At 49.3% G+C, this 18919-nt stretch overlaps 1 protein-coding gene across 1 annotated transcript in view; it reads left to right on the top strand.

Annotated features, from left to right (window-relative positions):
* Positions 1–18919, top strand: part of FAM20C (FAM20C golgi associated secretory pathway kinase) — a 63061-nt gene that overhangs the window by 18752 nt on the left and 25390 nt on the right. Inside the window, exon 3 of the mRNA XM_056866267.1 lies at positions 5852–5930. Within this exon, the coding sequence (XP_056722245.1) occupies positions 5852–5930 (79 nt within the window). The remainder of the gene's footprint in view (positions 1–5851; positions 5931–18919) is intronic.

Raw genomic sequence — 18919 nt, 5'->3', positions numbered from 1 at the left:
ATCCAGGCTCTTTCAACTTTGTCCATGACTTCACCTCCAACTTTAATGGGGGTCAAAGTGGCCCACGTGTCCGTTTTGGTTAATCTTTACATACGACTACTTGCTTAATCTTTGCCTTCCATTCTTTGTCCAAGGGTTTTGATTTAGTTTTGTTTCAGATGCTGGCAGATTAACTGTTACATTTGCATTTGAATGTACTTCCCACGCTGTGCAAACTTTCCGGGTAATCTTTTCCAGAGTTAACTGTACCATGCTGGAGAGAAGAATAAACTTTTTTTTCCCTGGAAGGGAGAGAGGAAAGAAGGAAACTGCCTGAGTCTTCGTACATACCTGGCGGCCATGGGCTCTGATTTAAGGTTGCCAACCTCCAGGTGGTGGCTGGATAGGGTTGCCAACCTCCAGGTAGTAGCTGGAGATCTCCTGCTATTTCAACAGATCTCCAGCCGATTGAGAACAGTTCACCTGGAGAAAAATGGCCGCTTTGGCAACTGGACTCTATGGCATGGAAGTCCCTCCCCAAACCCCGCCTTCCTCAGGCTCCACCCCAAAAACCTCCTGCCAGTGGCGAAGAGGGACCTGGCAACCCTATGGCTGGAGATATCCAACTATTACAATTATTACAACTGATCTCCAGCCGATAGTGATCAGTTCCAGAGGAAATCTGGCCCTCGTCCTGCCCTTTATTTGTTTGTTTGTCTTAATGGGAGTCCCATGTTGAACGTCTCCAGACATGCGAACAGAGCCTTGGGCATATGAACAGCTTCTTAGTTTCTGTAATATTGTGAAAAGGGAGTGGGAAGAACAGATTCCCCCTCCGCCCCGCCGCCGCCCCATCCTTTGTCACAGAAAATAAAATTAAGAACGGTCCCAGTAACCAGAATGCGAACTGAGTTCGGATGAGACCAGCAAGGGAAATTTCCAGGCTTCATATGTAGGCAATGTACATTTCTCCAGATCAGTGTATTTTTTTTCATAAATCACCAGGTAAGCAAGGGCCTGATTCATATGTAGGGTTGCCAAACTCCAGGTACTGTGCAAAGAAATAATACCAAGCTCTGAACTTGTACGTTCACTCATTCTGCAAAGAAAGATTTATACACACAAAAAAAGACTTTCTTATCATAGCGACCTTCTGTACGTTCGCTCATTCTGCAAACTAAAAAGACTTTCCTACCATAGAGTTAATACTTATCTTGCAACCTTGCTGCTTTGTAGAATCTTGTAGCGTCATTACCGCTACGGTTTGTAGTTTTGTATGTTGTAGTATTTCATAGTTATAAGTTTCATTTTGGTCACTTTGTATGATTTTCACTTTGTCACTAATAGAATTTTGATATAGTAAGTTTCAGAGCTTGGTATTATTTCTTTGCACAGCTTGTCTAGTTAATACCAGTGCATCTTTTGCTTAACCTCCAGGTACTAGCTGAAGATTTCCTATAACCACTGATCTCCAGCCGATAGAGATCAGTTCCCCTGGAGAAAATAGCCAGTTTGGCAATTGGACTCGATGGCATTGAAGTCCCTCCCCTCCCCAAACCCTGCCCTCCTCGGGCTCCGCCCCCAAAACCTCCCGCCGATGGCGAAGAGAAACCTGGCAACCCTACTTGGATCTAATGTAGGATTGCCAGCCAGTGGTATACAACTGGCAGCAGTCTCGGGGGGGGGGGGACGGACGGGTAGGGAGATAAGGCACCGTCAGCACTATGGCATTTTGTCACTTCCAAGGCAAAGCCAAAAGAGATGTCACGCCTCTCCAGAAATCACTGAAAACTCTATGGTAAACCCCATAGAGTTTCTGGCACTTCCTAGACTGGCATGACGTAATGCCATCGTGCTGATTGTGATCCCCCCCCCCTTCATTTTCCTCCTGTGAGCAGACAGAGCAACTTTTGCAATGCGTACTCGAATTTAAAGTGTGGGAGTTTATTTGCGGTTCCGATTCTACTCATTCTTTTGAAAAAGTCCCCGGAGACTGCGAAAGCAGCCGGGCAGAGGATTGCTAAAGCAACGTTTCCCCCTCTCCCGTTTGGACGATGGGCAGATGACTCTGCAAGTCTTGTTACACAACCAAGGGTCAAGGTTGCATAGTCTGATCGACCCAAACCAGAGCGCTTAATCAAACATAACAAAAGACTGCCCCAGTCATTCCTCCACGGCTCTGTTCGGGACCGACATCTGAATCACAGTGGGTTACTCAACTGATCATTACTCGTCTGAACTGCAATGGGTTACTCAACTTGATCATGACACTAGACATGGGGTTTGTGGCAAGTCGGGTTGCCAACTTCTAGGTATTAACAACAAATACAAAATTGTATTAACCATACATAACAATAACAACACCAACGCACCTACAACATAAACCTCTGAAACACCTACAAATGAAAATCTGGCAAACCAGAACCTTTTGAGGTCCCTAGACATTTGCCTACGATGGAATTGTTATTGAATATTACATGCCCTCGCGGCTGATGAAGCCCATAGCGAAACGTGTCCGAAACGATCTAGGCAGCACGTCCCGATTATCCGGTGGTTCTGTTTACTCTCCCGGTGGTCCGGCGGTCCGGTAGTCTACAGTTCTTCGTACCTGGACACTTTCATGTTTATTCATGTCAACGTATTCACATGACTGATTTTTCTAATTTGCCTTTGACTGTTGTCAAGGCACTATATAGGGGTTTACACTTTGGTGTTTTCCCCGCCAGATTTTCTTTACACCCTCAACTTCCAGGTGGTGGCTAGAGATCTCCCACTATTACAACTGAGGCTTTGGGGGCGGAGCCTGAGGAGGGCGGGGTTTGGGGAGGGGAGGGACTTCAATGCCATAGAGTCCAATTGCCAAAGTTGCCATTTTCTCCAGGGGAACTGACATCCATCAGCTGGAGATCAGTTGTAATAGCAGGAGATCTCCAGCTAGTACCTGGAGGTTGGCAACCCTACTGTAGCGAGGAGATCAGTTGTAATAGCAGGAGATCGCTAGCCACCACCTGGACGTTGGCAACCCTAGGCTGGGGTCTTGCTCACATTCGTAGGCCGTCTTCTAACATGGAGCGTTACCACGCTTTGCAAGTGAAGTGGGAAACCTACAGTCGGCCTCATTCTCCTTAAGCGCCCCTAAAAAATTGGGCCTACTCAGCACTGCCGACTTAATCTAATATGTGAAAACCGCCCGTTTCTGCTCTGCCTATTCAGGGCGAAATTGCTTAATGCCCTTTAATTTCTAATTATTTATTTGTTCCTGTGGGACGGGTTAGCAATGCACGAGAAATCTGGGGTCAGCAAAACCGGGGAGGCTGGAGGGATTGTTTTGCTCTGGCAGAAGAGTAATTAAACTGGCCAGATTTGCATATCGTTTTGTTGTGGAAAACAGGGGGGAATAAAAGGTTGGGGCGGGGGACAGATTATAGGCATGTGACCATTGGCAATAAAGCTCCAACAGACATAATTAAAAGGATGTGTTTCTAATAGCATCAATTAAAGGCAAGGAATTGAAGGAGGGTGCAGAAAATGTGTTGGGGGGGGGAATAAACGTAAAAGCTAGGGTTGCCAGGTCCCTCTTTGCCACCAGCGGGAGGTTTTTGGGGTGGAGTTTGAGGAGTGCGGGTTTGGGGAGGGGAGGGACTTCAATGCCATAGAGTCCCATAGAGATCTCCAGCTAGTACCTGGAGGTTGGCAACCCTAATAAAAGCTATTGTGGCATTTTTGGTTGGGTTTAATCCCCCCAGGAGCCCCGTGGTGCAGAGTGTTAAGCTGCAGTACCGCAGTCCAAGCTCTGCTCACGACCTGAGTTCGATCCCAACGGAAGGTGGTTTCAGGTAGCCGGCTCAAGGTTGACTCAGCCTTCCATCCTTCCGAAGTTGGTCAAATGAGTACCCAGCTTGCTGGGGGTATAAGGGAGATGACTGGGGAAGACACTGGCAAACCACCCCATAAACAAAGTCTGCCTAGGAAACATCGGGATGTGACGTCAACCCATGGGCCAGGAATGACCAGGTGCTTGCACAGGGGACCTTTACCTTTTTACCTTAATCCCCCACCCCCCATTGACATCTTGGCTAGGGGTGTCGAACTCAATTGTTACGAGGGTCGATATGACATAAATTCCACTAGAACCATACTGGTGTGCACCACTGGTAGCTCCGGGTTGGGAAATACCTGGAGATTTTGGGGGTGGAGTTTGGAGAGGGGTGGGACTTCAATGCCATAGAGTCCAATTGCCCAAGCGGCCATTTTCTCCAGGGGAACCAATCTCTGTCGCCTGCAGATCAGTTGTCATAGCGGGAGATCTCCAGCCACCCCCTGGAGATTGGCCACCCTAAGGTAGATTGATCAATTCCTCATTGGCAGCCAGGGTCAGCTTCGACTGAGCATTGTCTTCATGACCTCTGTTGGGCAGGGTGCAGATGCCAGGACCAAAAAGCGGCTGCTCCCTCGGCTACAGGTTGCTTGCAAAATGCGGCCAGAGGGGAGACCAAAGGAGCAAATTCCATTTCGGTCCTCTTATCTGCATTTGGAGGGTTGCCAGCTGGAGCCCTCTGAAGCAGGGCTGATGAAGGACTGCGTTTTAGTCCATGTCCAGGCCCACCAAGCAGCAGACCGGCTGCAGAAGAACAGCTTGGGTTGCTATTCTCGCTGAACAGATCTCTCCTAGCTGCCAGACAGTTGGGATGGAAAAAAAAACCTCATTGGAGGCTCTGTGGGATTATGGCTTGTTCTCCACTCCTTGTGGAGAGGAGAACCAAGGGTCTGCTTCAGTATAAGGCAGCTTCGTGTGTTCATAGCTGAACTTATGGGGAGGGGCTGTGGTTCAGTGGTAGAGCCTCTGTTTGGCGTGCAGAAGGGTCCCAGGTTCGATCCCGGGCATCTCCAGTTAAAGGGATTAAGCAGGTAGGTGATGTGAAAGACCTCTGCCTGAGACCCTGGAGAGCCGCTGCCCGTCTGAGTAGACAATACTGATCCTTGATGGACCAAAGGTCTGATTCAGTAGAAGGCAGCTTCGTGTGTTCATGGCTTTACTTATGAGGAGGGGCTATGGCTCAGTGGTAGAGCATCTGCTTGGCATGCAGAAGGGTCCCAGGTTCGATCCCGGGCACCTCCAGTTAAAGGGACCAGGCAAGTAGGTGATGTGAAAGACCTCTGCCTGAGACCCTGGAGAGCCGCTGCCCGTCTGAGCAGACAATACTGACTTTGATGGACCAAGGGTCTGATTCAGTAGAAGGCAGCTTCATGTGTTCATGTGACCATATCTTCTAACAACAAACCTACTGAGCATTTCCCAGTTTCTCATAATTTTATTCAAGCTACAAGATGCCAAAAGCATTGCGGTATATAAATAAACCGCAGGGCATCTCTGTGGCTGTCGTTATGCTAAAAACCTCATAATAAAATCTTTGCTGAAAATATCAGGTGCCGCAATGAAATTTCTAGGCCCCATGGTGACCGAGGGCCTGGGATTTGTCCTGGGTGTGGCTTAGAGACTTCATCTGGAGTCAGCGTTAACCTGTGGAACGACACTCTGCAGGCCATCCCTGTGAGGCAGGACAGAACCCAATTTTCCCTGTCTAACGGCTGAAACTCTAGCAACGGGTTAAAATATAGTAAATTCCATAGCGTGGGCAGCCCCCACCTTCGAGGAAAGCCTTGCGTGAAGCAACAGAACATTAAAACCCGATATCGCCACATTTTAGTGCTGACGGCAGTATAAATAGCTTCGCTTTCCCTCTCCAGATGGATGGCGGTGACATTTTGCAATATAAAGAAAATGTTTCGAGGTGTCGATCGGACCATATGGTGCGGACAGTTTAATAATTTCCTCTCTCCCCCCCCCTTCTTTCTTTTTCTCCCTCTCAAGCGATGAAGTCAGGAGGCACCCAACTGAAGCTGATCATGACTTTCCAAAACTACGGACAGGCCTTGTTTAAGCCGATGAAGTAAGTGCCGAATCGCGTTGCGGCTTTTCGAAGCGACGGCGGCGCCCAGATGTTTCTGGCGAGGGGTCGTTGGGTTCTTGGCTGAGCTGAGATTTCTTTTTAAATGAATGTTCCATATAAGCACACAAAACAGTGGACTGCGGGAGCGTTCCCAAAACGAGGCTGAAAATTTCGGCTCCAGCGCGTGCAATCTGGGCAGGGCAGAAGGCTCATTGGCATTACAAATGCCTCTCTTCCACTGCCTTTTTTCGGCAGAAGTATCACCGTTCCCTATCTCCTGCAGCGACGGGCGATGACTCTTTTCTGCTCCCCTCCTTTGGCTCAACCTGAAAAGCGCCTGTTTTTGTGCATGTCCGCGTGTCAGCATCCCTTCTAAATGCTCAAAAAAAAAGCTCGAGAATTTACGAGATTACTTGATGGGATAATCATACAGTACGCACAGATGTGCCTTCCTGCTCCCTACAACGTTACCAGTGGTGCTTTTTTTTTTCAAGCGATAACTTTTATTTTTGCACAAGGCGTTGGGTAACCGCAACCGGGGGACTACTGATTCAATAGACGCCCCAGTGAAGCCGATTTGTGCTCTCAGCAGGGTTGGGAAATACCTGGATATTTTGGGGGTGGAGCCTGAGGAGGGTGGGATTAAGGAGCAGCGGGTGGTGTAGTGGTTAAGAGTGGTGGTTTGGAGCGGTGGACTCTGATCTGGAGAACCGGGTTTGATTCCCCACTCCTCCACATGAGCGGCGGAGGCTAATCTGGCCAACTGGATTTGTTTCACTGCTCCTACACACGAAGCCAGCTGGGTGACCTTGGGCTAGTCACAGCTCTCTTGGAGCTCTCTCAGCCCCACCTACCTCACAGGGTGTCTGTTGTGGGGAGAGGAAGGGAAGGTGATGGTAAGCTGGTTTGATTCTTCCTTCCTTATCTGCCAGCGTTGTGTAGTGGTTAAGAGCCGTGGTTTGGAGCAGGTTGGTTTCACATTTGCAGGAACTGCATTCAATTTGGTGCTCTTTGTCTTCTGTTCTCTGTTTTCTGTTCCGTCCCGCCACCCTCCACAAAAGCATCGCCGAGAGATAGGAGCTCAAATTCAAATCGGGCCCAGATTAAAGGGTGTGTGTGTGTACCCAACTCGGAGTGAGGATTTGTTGACGCGGGGATGCTTGCTTTTCGGGCCCTTCGGTTTGAAAAATGGTCGGCGTCGTCACTACGTTGCATTTTATTGCTTTTGGGGTCCGCCGTTGGCAGTTTTTTCCTTTTTGCTTGTGCGTGTGTGTGTTTGCCCAATGAGGACACACTCCGTTCATCGGGATCAAGTGGGTTCCAGTCCACGAAAGAACATGGAATCTGTTCGCCTTGACGGTGTCACAAGATTCCTTTTCGCCTCTTCTGCATGTGAGCTTCGGCTGCTGCGGCCTTAGCGGAAGAAACGGCCGTGTGGCCGGATTTTATTGAGAGACGGGCTGTAGCAACGGCTTGCTTCCCATTCACAAAACGGAAGTGTGCCTCGCTCAAGCGGATTGTCATAATAACCCGATTTGTTCTAATACCAGATTGGAAATTTATGTGGATTTCAAAGGCTTTTATGGCGGCTGTTGACGATTCTCTGGCTTTGTTTGCTGCGATTCTCTTGTTTTGTTGCCTAATGCCTATAAGCCGAACGTGCATCTTTTCGGCTACAGGCCGCTTGTATATCAGAGATTCCAAAATAATGAAGGAAGCAGTGTGGAAATCCAACAGGAAACCAGAGGAACTCTGCAAATAGATTCAACCTTTCCTCATAGGACTTGGTCTCCAGACCCCTCACCATCTTCGTTGCCTTCCTCTGGACATGCCCCAACTTGTCTACATCTTTCTTAAATTGTGGTGCCCAAAACTGAACGCAATACTCTAGGCGAGGTCTAACCAGAGCAGAGTAAAGTGATACCATCACTTTGCATGATCTGCACTTGAATCTAGCTGTTCCAGTCTGGGTAGTTTTATTTTTGAGGGGGGGGGCTTTTATCAGGGACCCCAATAGCACAATCATTGGCCACTGCTAGAAGCTCCTACCCTGTGCTGCTGACACACACACACACACACACACACACACACACACACGTGCAATAGTAAGATGCTTGGAAAGCATGAAAGTCTCCCTCCCCCAACCCCAGCTTTCTGCAAAGGCCTGTATCTGCCCACAGCCAGCCGGCCACAAGACGGGAGCATGCATGCATGCCAGGTCTTTTTTTCCCCCTGCGGCTTCCGCCGGCTCAGCAAAATCAGCCCTCAATCAGCTTAAATCTGGTTTAACGGGGTTACGGTGGGAGGCTGGACGGCCTTAATTTATTTCCCGGGATTTGCAGCGAGAGGTCAAGTCAATTTGCGAACAGCTGTGTTTCTCCGAATGGGAGCTTGGCTTGGAAGCAGGAGAATGGTTTCCGTGTGGCTGGGATCGGGGCGGGGGGGGGGCTTTTTTTGTGATTGCGTGTCAACCCTTTCCCCCTCTCTCCAGTTTCTTTAAAAAAAAAAAACCCTACCCTTCTCGGCAGCTCCAATTAAATAGAAGAGATCAAAAGATAATTGAAAAGGTGTTCTCTCGGAGTGAGGTCCCCTGTCTCCGTGATCCCCGCACCTTTTTGAAATGTAAAGCGAATCCTCCAAACAAGAATTTGGAGGCCCCGGCCTCTCGACGTTTTCCCTGGCTCCTCTGTGCCTCTGACATTCCTATCCTCTCTCCCCACCCAAACCGAACAGGGAACAGGCTCAGGACTTAAATGGGGTGACTCACACACAGAGAACGGCTCGGCTCGGGCACGACGCCAGTCTGCCTGAGTTAGGCGAGGTCCGTCAGGGAGAGAGACGACTGACTTGGCAGGGGTGGGAAATGAAAAAAAAACTCCCTCTCTGGCATCCCGACTTCACTCTCTGCTGCTGCTCCGTGCTGGGAAAGCGTGACGCGTTTGTGTTTGTGTGAGTGTGTGTTAAGTGCCGTCAAGTCGCTTCCGACTCATGGCGACCCTATGAATGAAAGTCCTCCAAAATGTCCTGTCTTTGACAGCCTTGCTCAAAACTTGCAAATTGAAGGCTGTGGCTTCCTTTATTGGCGCTTACGAGATTCTCCCCATCCAAATTCCTCCCTGGATGTGGGAGCTCCGAATTGTCTCGTTTCTAAAGCTGGAGGGATGCTCTAGGGAGCGCTCCATTATGCTGTGCATCGTTTTTGGTGTGTGGGTTTTGCATGGAGTGCTACGCATGCGCCGACTGTCATACAGTGCTCTTCCCAGCCACATTCGCTGGTCTGGTTTCCAAAGTGGAACTGAACATAAGAACATGAGAAAGGCCCTGCTGGATCAGGCCGAGACCCATCAAGTCCAGCAGTCTGTTCACACAGTGGCCAACCAAGTGCCTCTAGGAAGCCCACAAACAAGACGACTGCAGCAGCATCGCCCTGCCTGTGTTCCAAAGCACCTAATATGTTTGGCATGCTCCTCTGATCCTGGAGAGAAGAGGTATGCATCATGACTGGTGTCCATTTGGACTGATAGCCATGGATAGCCTCACCCTCCATCAGAACATAAGAAAAGCCCTGCTGGATTAGACCGAGGTCCATCAAGTCCAGCAGTCTGTTCACACAGGGGCCAACCAGGTGCCTCGAGGAAACCCCCAAACAAGGCGACCGCAGCGGCATTTATTTATTTATTTATTTATTTATCAATCAGGGTTGGGGAATACCGGGAGATTTTGGGGGTGGAGCCTGAGGAGGGTGGGGTTTGGAGCAGGGAGGGGCTTCGATGCCATAGAGTCCAATTGCTAAAGCGGACATTTTCTCCAGGGGAACTGATTTCTATTTCTATTGCCTGGAGATCCGTTGTAATAGCGGGAGATCTCTAGCTGCCACCTGGAGGTTTGCAACCCTAAAAGCGACTATCGAGAAGGCAGTCGAGGGATCTGAAGCTAGCGGGAGAAATGAAGGGGGAAGCGTGCTACGGGAGAAAGGGGGCTTTGTTTTGTTCAAATGGACGCTTGATACGTGGGGTTGCCAACCTCCGGGTACTATCAAAAATTAAACAGCATATGGCCATAATACCATGTTAATACAATACTATAGGTCCTATGCAAACTCAGCCTTTAATGTACAATACTACAACGTGATATAATGTTACCAAAAATACAAAATCTACCTTCTATGCCACCATCTTCAAGTATATTGCAATCAATTCAGAGTACAATGTTCTGCAGCGGCATCATATAGTTTGTTTAAAGCCACAGTCCATGTTTCATCCTCAGGATGATAAATGGCTTGCCAGCCTCCAGGTACTAGCTGGAGATCTCCCGCTATTACAACTGATCTCCAAACGATAGAGATCCGTTCCCCTGGAGAAAATGGCCGCTTTGGCCATTGGACTCTGTGGCATTGAAGTCCCCCCTCCCCAAACCCCGCCCTCCTCAGGCTCCGCCCCCAAATTTCCAGGTATTTCCCTACCTGGAGCTGGCAACCCTATGTATCTGCAGTTCAGCTGTCCTTGTGCTCCAAATCAAGGGTGCCAGGGCTTACATTCCCCCCTAAGGTTGCCAGGACCCTCTTCACCACCGGCGGTTTTGGGGGCGGAGCCTGAGGAGGGTGGGGTTTGCCGAGGGGAAGGACTTCAATGCCATAGAGTCCAATGGCCAAAGCGGCGATTTTCTCCAGGGGAGATGATCTCTATTGGCTGGAGATCAGTTGTGATAGCGGGAGATCTCCAGCTACTACCCGGAGGTTGGCAACCCTCGGCTCCACCTCCAAAACCTCCCGCTGGTGGCGAAGAGGGACCTGGCAACCCGACTGCTACATAAGCAGGGGTCCCATTTTAAGCAGGGGTAGGATGGCGATCAAAGGGTGCGAGGGGCGATTTGGATAAAGCACCTCCTCGGAGCAGGCCCGGCTGCAATGGGAAGCCGGGGCGTGCTTATCGCGCTGAGCATAGCAGGAAAAGTCAGGTTGAACGAAGCCGCTCAGCCTCGGCGTCCGGGGCATCGCTGAAATAATAAACTCATTTCCTTCCTTTGTTTCCGCCGTACGGAAGCGCAGTTATTAGTTCCTTTAAGTGGGTCTATAAACCAAGGGAGGGAGGGAGGACAAGTAGTTTGGCGTCTGTCTTGAGCATTCCTTGTACCCAGGATAAACGGCAGGGTTGCCTGGTCCCTCTTTGCCGCCGGTTGGGGGTGGAGCCTGAGGAGGGCGGGGTTTGGGGAGGGGAGGGGCTTCAACGCCATCGAATCCATAGAGTTGTAGCAGCAGGAGATCTCCAGCTAGTACCTGGAGGCTGCAATCAAAAATTAACACCTCTGTACTAATATCACAGATTAGAAAAAAAAAAGTGCAGAAAATAGGCAGTGCTGTAACAATATAGCCAAAGTGTAATAAGTATGAAAATCATACATATAATATACAAGTTTATAGGTACATATACAGTAACATTCAATCCAAGGTAGATGTCTTGAAAGAAGAATAAGTGGGAAAGGGATACGATCGTTTCAAGTCTTCCTCAGTCCCATTCAATTAAGATTTCAGTATGTACACTTATTTCAATTGAAGCTTCTAGAGCCGGTAATTTCAATCTCCCATAGGGATCAGCAAAGGCAAACCATGTGTTGTTTTTATGTATAATTTCCTAGGTTAGGATAATAGTTTGCCGATACGTGGTTGCACAGACAAGTTCAGCTAGTTACAACCCTAAGCAGGTTGCATGAACGAAGGGCGAAAATGCATGGTCGCTTTAGCCTCCTTTATTCCCTGTTTCAGCCAGGATTCAGCCAGGATCGAACACATGTGTTTCGCTGAGCAGGCGTTCAATCCTGGCTGAAACAGGGAATAAAAAGGTAAAGGTAAAGGTCCCCTGTGCAAGCACCGGGTCATTCCTGACCCATGGGGTGACGTCACATCCTGACGTTTCCAAGGCAGACTTTGTTTGCGGGGTGGTTTGCCAGTGCCTTCCCCAGTCATCCTCCCTTTACCCCCAGCAAGCTGGGTACTCATTTGACCGACCTCGGAAGGATGGGAAGCGGAGTCAACCTTGAGCCGGCGACCTGAAACCAACTTCCGTCGGGATTGAACTCAGGTCGTGAGCAGAGCTTTTGACTGCAGTTCTGCAGCTTAACACTGAGCCACGGGGCTCCTGAAAGAGGGAATAAAGGCGGCTAAAGCGACCATTCGTTTTCACCCAAAAGCTGGGGGGACTGGGAGTAGGGAAACAAATCCAGTTCACCAGATTAGCCTCCACCGTTCATGTGGAGGAGTGGGGGGATCAAACCCGGTTCTCCAGATCAGAGTCCACTGCTCCAAACCACCGCTCTTAACCACTACACCACACTGGCTCCCCATTAAGTCAGCATTGTCTACTCAGACTGGCAGCGGCTCTCCAGGGTCTCAGGTCTTTCCCATTGCCTACAACCAGATCCTTTTTCCTAGAGATGCCTAGGATTGAACCTGTGACCTTCTGGATGCCAAGCAGATGCTCACCCCCAGGGAGCTGAGACAAGAAAAGGCTAATATGGATGGAGGAATGAGTGGCCGAATTTCACTCATTGGTTGCCCCCAACCACCACGTTTTTAAATCTTCAGCCTTCTCTTTTCACCCTCTGGTGCCCTAAATCACATTGAAGGCTGGAAAGAAAGGCTGGGAGAACACTCGATCCGCTACGATTATTTCATCTCTTGGAAAGTCTGCCTCCGCCGCCCTGCGGTAATTGCCCATAAAAGGTTGCGGGGTGAGCCCGTTCCATTTACAAACCCCATCGCCCAATGTAAATTCCATTGCTAATTTCCAATGAATCAACCCCAATGAGAACTCTCCCGGAAGCTCCAAGGGAGTTTTTAGCCCAGCCAAAATGCATCTAAACAAAGAATTAGCAGGGAGCTGATTTTAATACACTTCAATATTACCCACATGTCGAGATGTCTCACACCCCGCTTGTTTAAAATGACTATGGCTCAGTGGAGGGGCTGTGGCTCAGTGGTAGAGCCTCTGCTTGGCATGCAGAAGGTCCCAGGTTCAATCCCCGGCATCTCCAGTTAAAGGGAACAGGCAAGTAGGTGATGTGAAAGACCTCTGCCTGAGACCCTGGAGAGCTGCTGCCGGTCTGAGTAGACAATACTGACTTTGATGGACCAAGGGTCTGATTCAGTGTAAGGCAGCTTTATGTGTTCACATGTTCAATCCCCGGCATCTCCAGTTAAAGGGACTAGGCAAGTAGGTGATGGGAAAGACCTCCGCCTGAGACCCTGGAGAGCCGCTGCCAGTCTGAGTAGACAATACTGACTTGGATGGACCCAGGGTCTGATTCAGTGTAAGGCAGCTTCATGTGTTCACGTGACACCATACGTCTGACAGACAAATCCTACAGACCAACCACAAACTGGGATCTGAGGAGAACCGGGTCCTGCTTTGTTTTTCATTCATTCTAAACGCCGTTTTAAACAATTGAGAAGTTCACCATCCCATGAATAAATGTTGGATCTTGGAGACCTGGGTTCAGGCGCAGTTTCCACAGAGCAAATCCATCAGTTGGCTTAAGTAAGAGGTGGAGCCTCTGCTTTGCACCCAGAAGGTCCCAGGTTCGATTCCTAGGGTTGCCAGCCTCCAGGTGGCGGCTGGCGATCTCCCGCTATTGCAACTGATCTCCAGCCGATAGAGATCAGCTCCCCCGGAGAAAAGGGCCGCTTTGGCAACTGGACTCCATGGCATTGAAGTCCCTTCCCTCTCCAAGCCCTGCCCTCCTCAAGTTCCACCCCCAAAATCTCTAGGTATTTCCCAATCCGGACCTGGCAACCCTATCAATTTCCAACATCACTGGTTAAAAGAATCAGGTAGGAGGTGAGGCGAAGGGCCTCAGCCTGAGTCCTTAGGGTGCTGCTCCAACCCTACCTCTGGCAGATAACTTTGGAGACACTTGCAAACAAAACACCGTGAGAATGAAATTGCTGCAGCTTCTCCTTGCTTTTGGCAACCCTAGGTTTTTGATGCCCAACAAAAAGTCATGCGACCGGGGTGGAGGCAAGGAAGGGAGTCAGGCAAGACGGAATGGAGAAGCTGGTAGGATCCAACCTAGCGATTTGAGAGCCAGCACGGGGTAGGAGAGCCAGCGTGGTGTCGTGGTTAACAGCGCTGGGCGACCTTGGGCTAGTCGCAGCTCTCTCTCACAGGGTGTCAGTTGTGGGGCAGGGAAGGCGATTGTAAGCCGGTTTGAATCTCCCTTAAGTGGGAAAGTCGGCATATAAAAACCAACTCTTCTTCCTCTTCTTTGTCTTCGTCTTCTTCTGCCTCTTCTTCTTCTTTGTCTTCTTCTTCTTTGTATTCTTCTGCTTCTTCCTCCTCCTCCTCCTCTCCTGGGTTAAAAGTGGAGCCCTGCTGGACTCCGCTCGACAGTATTTTTGTTCTTTGTTCGATCCCTACGCACACGAGGTGCCTCTCGGAGGCGGCGGAAGTGGCCGGCCGGCCATGCGAGCCGTTATTTGCCCTCCGCCCGCACTCCTCCCTTTCGAGCCTCTGCCTGGCTTCTCATTTCCGCAGGGTTATCGAGCAGCCCTCCACATCCTGCTTGCGGACAATCTGTCCAAAAAACCCCGAGTAAACACAGAGCCAGCTGTGGCTCACACAGGGGTGGCCGAGCCGAGCGTCAAGGCTTCCGGGGAGCGGGGGGGGGGGGGCAAGCCGGCCCCAGGTGGAGCGCGAGAGCTCGCCACCCTCAAACCTGGCACAAGGCCTGGATCTTCGGCTGGCTGTTTTTGAAGCTCGAGTGTTTACTCCAGCGAGCATCTAACCCGCCCTGCAATTGTGGCCCGGCTCTTCCGAGGAGGGTGCCAGGGGAGAAATTACAAGCTGTAGCTGAAGGCTCTTTTGGCAAGGTCACGACCTGAATGAGAATGAATGGCCAGCTTCCCCAGGAGGGGCCTGGAGATGGGGTTGCCAATAGGGTTGCCAGCCTCCAGGTACACGCTGGAGGTCTCCCGCTATTACCACTGATCTCCAGCTGATAGAGGTCAGTTCCTCTGGAGAGAATGGCCGCTTTGACTACTGGGCTCTATGGCATGGAAGTACCTGCCCTCCCAAAACCATGCCCTCCTCAGGCTACGCCCCCAAACCTCCTGCCAGTGGTGAAGAGGGACCTGGCAACCCTAGTTGCCAACGTCCAGGCGGTGGCTGGAGATCTCCTGCTAGATTCCCATTTGTCCTTTCGTGGCACTCTTTGTGGGTAGAATTAACCCATGCAAGAAGTAGGAGGGTTGCAGTAGCAAAGAACAACCCCATAGTGAGCTGTACATAGGGTTGCCAACCTCCAGGTGGTGGCTGGAGATCTCCTGCCCTTACAACTGATCTCCAGGTGACAGAGATCAGTTAACCTGGAGAAAAATGGCCGCTTTGGCAATTGGACTCTATGGCATTGAAGTCCCTCCCCTCCCCAAACCCAGTCCCATCTCTCAGCCGATACCCCCTTGGGAGATTGCAAAGATGCATTATGGTGGGATGCTGTCTGAATGACCAGAGCAACCTTTGTGAACCCAGTGCCTCACATGAACACATGAAGCTGCCTTCTACTGAATCAGACCCTTGGTCCATCAAAGCCAGTATTGTCTACTCAGACTGGCAGCGGCTCTCCAGGGTCTCAGGCAGAGGTCTTTCACATCACCTACCTGCCTCGTCCCTTTAACTGGAGATGCCAGGGATTGAACCTGGGACCTTCTGCCTGCCAAGCAGAGGCTCTACCACTGAGCCACAGCCCCTCCTGGATGTGGTCCGTTTGCTAAGATAACAGACATGGAAAGCCACCGTCTCGGGGTGAGCCAGGGGAGATCGGATCTTTCTGTGCTGTCCAAGAAGAGAAGGAATCCACGCGGAAGGGAATGCTCTTTGCACAGCGGCCAAGCGGCTCGCTCCGATTCGTGTTTCCTTGGCACCCGGGATGTTGTCTGACACCTCGCAAGCGGGCCCGGTGCCATCCCAGCAGATGGATACCGACCCTCTGGCAGGCGAAGACGCCTGTCTGTTCATCTCGTGTGGGTGAGGAGGTCAGAAATTCCGAGCCGTGCTGTGAGCAGCCGAAGGAATATCCTATTTTTATTTTCACTGGTGGTGGTTACAGCTTCTGTGGAACAGGAAAGGATGGACAGGGGAGAACTTTTATTGTCATCTTCAGAAGAATTTTGTTCTGGGTTCAGAAGGGCCATTGCTGTGCCTCCCGTCTGTCTTGGGGTTAGGGTTTCCAACCTCCAGGTAGTAGCTGGAGATCTCCTGCTATTACAACTGGCCGATAAACATCAGTTCGCCTGGAGAAAATGACCGCTTTAGCAATTAGACTCTATGGCACTGATGTCCCTCCCCTCCCCAAACCTGGGGACCTGGCAACCCTAAGCAGGGGTCACTGTGGGAATGGAGGGGCGGTAGTTGTGGATTTCCTGCATTGTGCAAGGGGTTGGACTAGATGACCCTTGACGTCCCTTTCCAGCGCTGTGTTTCTATGTGTTTAAAAGGCTGCTGTTCTTTTTAAAATGTTCCAAAACGTTCCAAAGATTCGACAGCAGTTCTGTCCGCATCACACCTCTGCTTGCGGCGTAGTCCTAAGCAGAGTTATGCCCTTCTAAGCCCATTGAAGTCGATGAGCTCAGAAGGGCATGACTCTGCTTCAGATTGCGCTGTCAGACTTTTGGGAACTGAGTCTGTATGGATCGGAAATCGAACTCGGGACTCTGTTGTAGCAAGTCAGCATTCTATCCCGGAGCCGCCGAATCTCAGTGGGCCGCTTCCAAGATACTCTTTGTGTGTGTGCGTATGTGTGACTGCATTCAATTAGCCGTAGCCTGCATTCACATGAACACATGCACCCAAAAATGTCAAAGGTGGAAGCTGATATGGTCATTAAATGGGAAGTTCGTTAAGTCTCAATTAAGGGCATTGTCGTTGCGGAAACCCTGCAAAGTATACAGTGACGAATTGCGTCATGGTTTTATTTCTGTGGAGCTAAGCGGTTATCTTCTGCGGCATCCTGGATTTTCAAAGACGTAACCTCGTCGTATGGGGAGATGAAACCATCAATGCAGACTTGGATTTATAAAAGTGGTGCCAAGAAATTCTGTTGGAGGGATACGAAGGAGCTGGTTATGTTTAGCCTGAAGAGGAGAAAGCTGAGAGGGGATACGGTAACTATCTTCAAGTACTTAAAGGGCTGTCATAGAGAGGAGGGTGCCGAGTTGTTTTCTGTTGCCCCAGAAGGTCAGACTAGAAGCAACGGGTTGAAATTAAATCCAAAGAGTTTCCGTCTAGACATTAGGAAGAATTTTCTAACAGTTAGAGCTGCTCCTTAGTGGAACAGGCTTCCTCGGGAGGTGTTGAGCTCTCCTTCCTTGGAGGTTTTTAAGCAGAAGCTAGATGGCCTTAGGCAGATGATGAGAGGGAGGGCATCTTGGCCATCTTCTGGGCATGGAGTAGGGGTCACTGGGTGTGTGTGTGTGTGTGTGTGTGTGTGTGTGTGTGTGGAGGTAGTTGTGAAATTCCTGCATTGTGCAGGGGGTTGGACTAGATGACCCTGGCAGTCCCTTCCAACTCTATGATTCTATGATCTTCTTTAGACAGAGAGCAGTTGGGATCTGCTTCTTCCCTATGGTTAAAATCAGTGGTTATAATGGCGTGGAGGTCCTTTGTATATGTATGTTTATTTAATTGGTTTAAAACATTAGCCTGGTGCCTTTTTAGAAGACCGTAGTGTGCCCCCCACATTAAAGTTGGAGCAGAGCTTTGCAACTGGCCAATTAGCATTCATGTTACTGAGAACCTATTGGATTTAGACTGCAGCAACTCTGCATTGGATTGCGCTGTTTGATACTGCCCCCGGTGGTGTAAGCGGAGAACAACATCTCTTCTGCTCACCGTTGAGCTTGGTGTGGGTCGCTCCACCTGGCGTTCTGCCTAGAACCACGCCCACCTAGGCTCCACTCCCCTCACACCCCTGTCTATACCTTTTATTAAAGAAATAAACACGAGCCGCGTACTCCTTGGCCACTGAGACCGTCGTCACATTTCTGCCCAAGCCGAGTAACGTTGAAAACATACTAGAAGTAGGGTTTGCCAGGTCCCTCTTCGTAACCGGCAGGAGGTTTTAGGGGTGGAGCCCGGGGAGGGGAGGGTTTGGGGAAGGGAGGGACTTCAATGCCATAGAGTCCAATTGACAAAGCAGCCATTTTCTTCAGGGGAACTGATCTCTATCGGCTTGAGATCAGTTGTAATCGCAGGAGATCTCCATCTACTACCTGAAGGTTAGTTAGCAGCAATAGACACTTCTGTGCATACAATAGTTACAGCCAAATTGACACAGAAACAAGCTCTTATATCAATATTACAATTCCTATATTATACCACAACAAATCTAACGTATACAAGCTTACAATAATACAAAATACACAATACAAAATACAATTTTTCCAATATCCAATATGGTATACAACCAACACATGCAATGTTCCACAATAATACAAAATACACAATACAAAATACAATTTTTCCAATATGGTATACAACCAACACATGCAATGTTCCACAATAATACAAAATACACCATACAAAATACAATTTTTTCCAATATCCAATATGGTATACAACACATTGCATGTGTTGGTTGTATACTATATCAGATGTTGGAAAAATTGTATCTTGTATTGTGTATTTTGTATTATTGCAAGCTTGTATATGTTAGATTTGTTGTGGTAAAATGTAGAATTTGCAATATTGATATAAGAGCTTGTTTCTGTGCCAATTTGGTTGTAACTACCTGGAGGTTGGCAACCTTAACTAGAAGACAGGTCTCCTTTAAGAGTGCAGATTGCTTGTAGTTGAAGTATACTCAATAAGCTTTGCAACAGATTATTTTGATGGCTCCACATTTAGGAGCATCTTTAAAAAAATAAAATAAAGACAAACTAATTTTAAACTTGTCCTTTTCCAATCGTCGCCAGCCACGTTGGCAAATCCCTCTGGAATTAA

Source organism: Euleptes europaea, chromosome 21 (genome assembly GCF_029931775.1).
Source record: "Euleptes europaea isolate rEulEur1 chromosome 21, rEulEur1.hap1, whole genome shotgun sequence".
NCBI lineage: Eukaryota > Metazoa > Chordata > Lepidosauria > Squamata > Sphaerodactylidae > Euleptes > Euleptes europaea.
Note: the sequence above shows the minus strand (reverse complement) of the source record. Positions and strands in the feature narration are given on the sequence as shown.